Here is a 6000-nt window from a genome sequence, read left to right on the forward strand (position 1 = left end):
AACTTTCAAGTAATGCTGCTGTTTTCATAGTAACAACTTACAATCAACCTCAGTTTGTAAGCTGTATAGAAGGATTACCCAGACAGGCAAACTATTACTAAACTACTACTATGGAAAAATCTTATTCAGCTAGTTTCTTACTAGTCATGATCAGTAAGAGATTAGTGTGGCTTTTCCGTGCCTAAAAATTCCTTTTGCTTTTGCCTATAGAAAACTTTCTTGTTTATGTCAATTGTTAGTGTAAGCCTCCACATCTAGTGAAGACACTTTTCATTATACGCAGCACTGCATAAATCTGGGACAGTGAAGACTCTGAGCTGTTTGCTCACATGTATGTATACCATTTTTGCCTTTTCTCCAGGAGGCATAGTGAAAGGGGATGAAATACTAGCTGTAAATGGCAAGATATTAATTGACAGCAGGCTGGCAGAAGCACAGACAACTCTAGCAAAAGCTTGGAACATGGGTGGGGTAAGTCACCTGCAGCACTTCTTCATTCTACCTGTAATGCTCATCTGAGGTATACTTTTATTCCATTACTTTGTTATATCAGCACAAATGAGGTTGCAGACATCAAAAGTAACAGGTATGACGTATACTAGCAAAGTGAGCTAAAATCTGCAGAAGATACTGGTATATAGCATCTCTAAAAATCATGCATATAATTTATTGTGAAAGTTCATGACATTTAGCCACATGTCAAGACCATTATTTAAACACATTACATTCTGAGTGTTCATAGTACATTTACCTGAAGAATCTCTCTTTCATATAGAAAATGACTTGCAAACTGTTTGGAATTTTATGATAACAGCTAATCTTATCTTTGATTTCTTAATGTACAAGTAACTTCACTTAATTACAGTGAGTGTTTTCTCAGCAAGAACGGTGTTCATTGTTAAATGACCAAATATAGAATGATTCTTAGAATAATTATTTTTAAAAGTTTATTGTAAGACTAGGAGATTTTTTTCTCTAATTTCAGGATACTCAAACAGCTGAATACTGAATTAGTCTTTTTATGGAAGTCTTTAATATAGATCTTTCTTCTGCTCCCTGTGGTTTTCCAGAAATAGATTGTCTTCTGCTATCAAATATTTTATGGTGGTTCACTAACCACTTCTAAAAGCCATATTAAGCAGCACATGTTTCACTGTGCTTTTCTTTTTCAGGATTGGATTGACTTAGTCATTGCGGCATCACCTCCAAAGGAATATGATGATGAAATGTAAGTGCATAAACTTTCTTTCTCTGAGAATTAAAAGGCTAGTAACAATAGTCTATTTCAAATATTTACTTCTTGTGGACTACATAATCTTTTGCATCACATGGTTGCTAATGTGATAGTTATAAGTAGCTATCATGTGTTGCAGCAGTGATTCCCAGACTTTTCAAAATGGCTGCTCTCAGAATAGGTTGTACATGACCACACACTCATACTTTCAGTTAAAGTCTGAGGATTTGAGATTTTGGTGGTGGTTTGATTTTGGTTTTGTTTGTTTGTGTTATTTGGGTTTGTTTTGTTTTGGTGTTGGGTTGTTTTTTTTTTTTGTGGGTTGTTTTTTTTTTTTGGTTGGTTTTGGTTGTTTGGTTTTTTTAGAAATTACTTCAGTCTGAGTCATTTATCGTGATCCCATGCATCTTAATTTGGGGGAACAAGTGCCCATAAGCATTCTTCATCACAACCATTTAATTCTGTTTTGTGAGGGTTTGGGTTTTTTTAATTAGATTGCAATTACTATCCTTATCTAAGCCAATCTAAGTATGAAATATTCAAAAGTACTGATTTGATGTCTTGGCAATTTGTGATGTTCACAGTCTTTTTTTTTTAAATATAATCAGCATGGGTGTGAAACAGAAGAATCCATAGCTTTAAGTGTATTAAGAGGTATCAGATTGGTACAACTTGCTTTACTTTAGCCAAACAGTTTCAAAAGCAAGACCAATGTTTTCTAGCTTGACTGAAGTAGAAGATCTGAAAATATCCTCTCTATCAAGTACAATAGCAGAGATGAGTTTAGTAGTAACTGTTAACCCGGACTCGTTCTGTGTAGAATACCAAAGTATTAGTTGCTGTAAGTAAATGTGGTTCTACTGGCTAACATCAACTGAAGTTTGCTGTAAAATTGTGTTTAATACCTGTGCATAAAGTAACAAGCAAGGAAGTAACTCTCACTTGTTTTTGTTTTCATATCCTGTATATTTAGCCCTACTATTCCCTCATCAACAGTCAGTCCCAACACACAAAAAAAGGTTTTTGAAGGCAGTGCACCTGTGTACAGACAAGGGTATCTCCTGCAGCTGTAGCCACTGCAGTGTTCCCTCATGGTGAATAGCCAGACCTGGGTTAATATGACTGTCCACTGTGAGGCTGCATTATTCTTTCAGCATGTGCCTGCCTGTGCATTGTATGCCACGCTTGCTTTTGTTCCTGGCATGCAGAAATGTTCTTTGGGCTTTTGCCATGCCTTCCTATTAAAATATAAGTATTTAGTTTCTACTTAATAATGTCCCTTAGAAGTCCTCTGCAGAATTGGTTTCTCATCTGACAGACTATAAAATAAATAGGCCCGGTCTAAACACATAGGATTAATCTAATTTTTTATTTTTATTTTTTTTTTACTTATCTGTGGTCTGCTGCTATGGCTTTGATTTCATAAGTACATAAGTAATTACTAATTACTTCCTTGTGAAGGCTTGTCCAAAGAACAAGTTTCTATTTCTATTATATGGCAGTGTGCCTGTAAACAAATATTTATGACTGGTTGCTTTTCACTGAAGTTTGTTTGTGTTAATTTGTCACTCTACAGTGGGTTTGTCCAAAATTATCCTTATGTCACAGTTTATTGTGTATGGTTTCTGTGTACTGTAATTACTGTAAGTAGCCATAGATCTCTAGAAGAATCAAGGTAATTTCCTGTTGCATGTGGGTATTTGTGGTCTTCTCAACTATTATTAACAATATGAATCAACTAAGAGCTATAACTTAGTTATATAAAATTACCAGAAACACTAAAAATTGCATGACAGCTAAAAGCATCTGTTTCACGATCTCTTCTTTTTCCTGCAGGACATTTTTTTAAAGAAGGCTACCCTGGAGAAATAAAGTGTTTCCCCTGCAGAAACCTGATGCTCTGTAAATTACTAGGAAATCAATAACCACAAGATATGCATCTTTATTTGAAAGAAATGTGAGCAATCAGACCTGTAAACTGAACTAGGTATTTGAAATTATCCATGTAATTCAAATAATTTCAAATCATTCTATAGATGTACAGCAAGAAAATGTTGAGATGGTTGAGAAGGAGTGCCAGTGGGCATAGCTTGGTCTGTGAGAACTCAGTCTTGAGGTTTTTTCTATTTTCGAGGGCCAAATTTTGAAAATTATCTATTTTCCTGGAAATAGACACAAAATAACAAATGAATATAGAACACAGATGTCTGTTCCCACATGAAACACTTGTGATTACACGTTCACAGGCCAGTTTGGGTGTGAAAAGGATTATATTTTTACTCTGTACATAGTGATTTTCCCTGGAGAACTGGGAATGTAGATAGGTAACTTTTGTCCTCACTCATGTTCTTGTAGCTCTCTTAATATCAATTTTTGTTGCTCAGTTGTGAGTTGTTTTGAGTAAAAAAACTCAAAAAACTGCTTGTGGAAAAAAATGGTAATATCAGGTGTGCTAGCATTATAGAAAATAATTTTGGTGATGCTTCTACAGTATAAAGAATCTTCTCTATCAGCTAAGTAAATAGCTAGCAAGTAGTCCAGGTGAGATCATTATGTGTAGTCACAGTTATACTACTGAGTAGTTATATTGGTGGCAAAAATTACTCCCTCAAATAGTCATGTGTGGAAAACTTGGGTGTGATTCACAGTCTGCAGTTACGTACTTTGTTCTCAGTGAGGCTGTATTCATGACTGAACTGTGCAGAAAGTCACTAAGTGTAATATTTTGCTCTTGGTGACTGTCTTCTGTTTGAGTAAATTCTTCAACACCATAAAATCTGTACTGGCCTGGCTTTGAATAGGCACGATTACGCTTGTAGACTTAGTACTTTCTTTATATTATCGAGACACATTCTTAGAAATGTCATTGCCTACCTTGCTTGTATCAGCCATTCTGCATTGCTTTTCGTTATCAAATTCGCATTGGAGTCTTGCCTTTTGAAAGTTTGGAAACCCTCGTTTCTGTAACACAGACAAGTAACAGCTATGTTTCTGAGAGCTCTGTACTTATACAAAGATGATTCCTTAATGTTGACATTCTTCATTTGCAGTATTGTTCCAGTATGCCAATTAATGTATTTGGCAGGGTAAATTTATTAGAATGTTTCAAATTTTCACTCCTAACTAATCCAGAAATAAAATTGCATTTGCCAAATGGAAGAAGTCTTGTTTCCTGTCTTGTCTCTGTGTTGTACATAATAGTAATAGTTAATCTGCTAAAGTACACAGGTTACTGAGCTGATCTTTAATAACGGACTCATTTGCAACAGAACGCCACCTGTGTGGAATTCAAAAGAAAATTCACTATGCACAGTAGGGAATTGTCACTTGGCTGAACTGCAGTAATCTTTGAGTTTTTATGGGCAAATCTGGTCATTTGATATCTGGCAAGCTCCTGAGTGCAGCTGCTCCAGTTTATTTCATTTGCAAGGTCTTTGGGTACATCTACACAGAGCTGTAGACTTCATAACTTACAGACTAATCTAAATGCATCAAGATTAGCACCAGAGGGAAAATTGCAGCAAGATGTACTTCTGCTGCTCTGGTTCCCAGTTGCCTACATACTGCAACCATCTGGGTAACATAACAATGCAGATAGATGAGTGATGCTACCAAATGTTCTCTTAAGGGATGCTCTGATGCTATGTACCAGCAAATACAGAGCCACAGTAATGCACCAGTAATGAACTTCAGCCCACAATCAGTGCTTGATTGTGCTAGTCTCTGTATCAGCACACTAAGAAAAATAACACAGAAAACTAATATTTTTGCTGGTGGTGTTTTTCTCAGAGACAAACGGAACACAGAAAACTGGGCTGTGGGAAATCTGTGGGAGTACCAACAGTTTAGTTTTAGCCTTACTTCTTAGTCACAAAACCATCTTTCTTCTCCCTGTCTACACTGTTAACTTGATTTGCTTGGATACAGCTTAAAATGCATGAGAGACAGTTGAGGAAGTTGTTACTGCTTCTTATTTCATGTATCTTGAGGAAGTGTTAATTTGTGTGTTCAACCTATTGGCAAAGTTGCTTTAGGCAATGTAAGGAGGTAGTGTTAGAAAAAAGGAGGCTGACAATTCTGATACCTTAAAACATTCTTAAGCCATTAGTCAGGTGTTTTTTTTCTTTATTTCTGGCTTATGAGTATGCTGGGAGTGGATCCCATCTTTCATTTGCCAGCTAGCCGAAAGAGTTGAAGAGCCCTACAAGAAAATACAGTTTTCAAGCAACTTGCTTTTCATTTACTTTGGTGTGTGTGAGCAGTGTCCCAGGTGTAAATCATTTAAACAGGTGTACCCTTTTGAGTTGCTACTGGATAGTTTTCTGGTGGCTGCAATAGTTGCTACATGTGCCCATGCCTCACCCCTGTTTCAGTCAAGCCAACTGTGAAAAGATGACAGTAAGGGTATACAGGACTTTCTTTCTCAAGCCAATGCTTAGTTTCCTTTGGGAGTATGGAAACTCTGACCTGATGTGCAAGGAACAAGTCCAAGTACTTCACTGACAGTATCATGAATGCCTCAAACCGCTTTTAACATCAGATGCTTTTTTTTTGTCTTTCATTCGCTATAATCTCAGAGGGAATATGTTGAGTTTCTCAGAGCTGTTTGTTTGGTTAAGACCGCTCAAACCCCCTATCTGTCTCTATGGGATAATAACCCAGAGAAAGAGTTTCTCAGAACTGTTAACAATCACTCTTATTCTCTCAGGAATTTTTTGGCTGTGTTAGTCCCACGTTGTCTTCAGCGTACCGTCACAGTTGCTGAA

The 6000-nt window shown here is 36.5% G+C and overlaps 1 protein-coding gene across 3 annotated transcripts in view; it reads left to right on the top strand.

Moving 5' to 3' along the window:
* The window catches only part of USH1C (USH1 protein network component harmonin), a 47673-nt gene extending 43277 nt beyond the window's left edge, over positions 1-4396 (top strand). For 2 of the 3 annotated variants that reach the window (XM_062608873.1, XM_062608875.1), the window contains exons 19-21: positions 362-471; positions 1173-1228; positions 3071-4396. In XM_062608873.1, the coding sequence (XP_062464857.1) occupies positions 362-471; positions 1173-1228; positions 3071-3083 (179 nt within the window). In that variant the 3' untranslated portion in view covers positions 3084-4396. The other variant, XM_062608876.1, reaches the window with a different exon arrangement.
* Positions 4397-6000: the final 1604 nt, after the last annotated feature.

This window comes from Pezoporus occidentalis, unplaced genomic scaffold, assembly GCF_034315485.1.
Source record: "Pezoporus occidentalis ecotype Australia unplaced genomic scaffold, CSIRO_AGI_Poc_V1 ctg131, whole genome shotgun sequence".
NCBI lineage: Eukaryota > Metazoa > Chordata > Aves > Psittaciformes > Psittacidae > Pezoporus > Pezoporus occidentalis.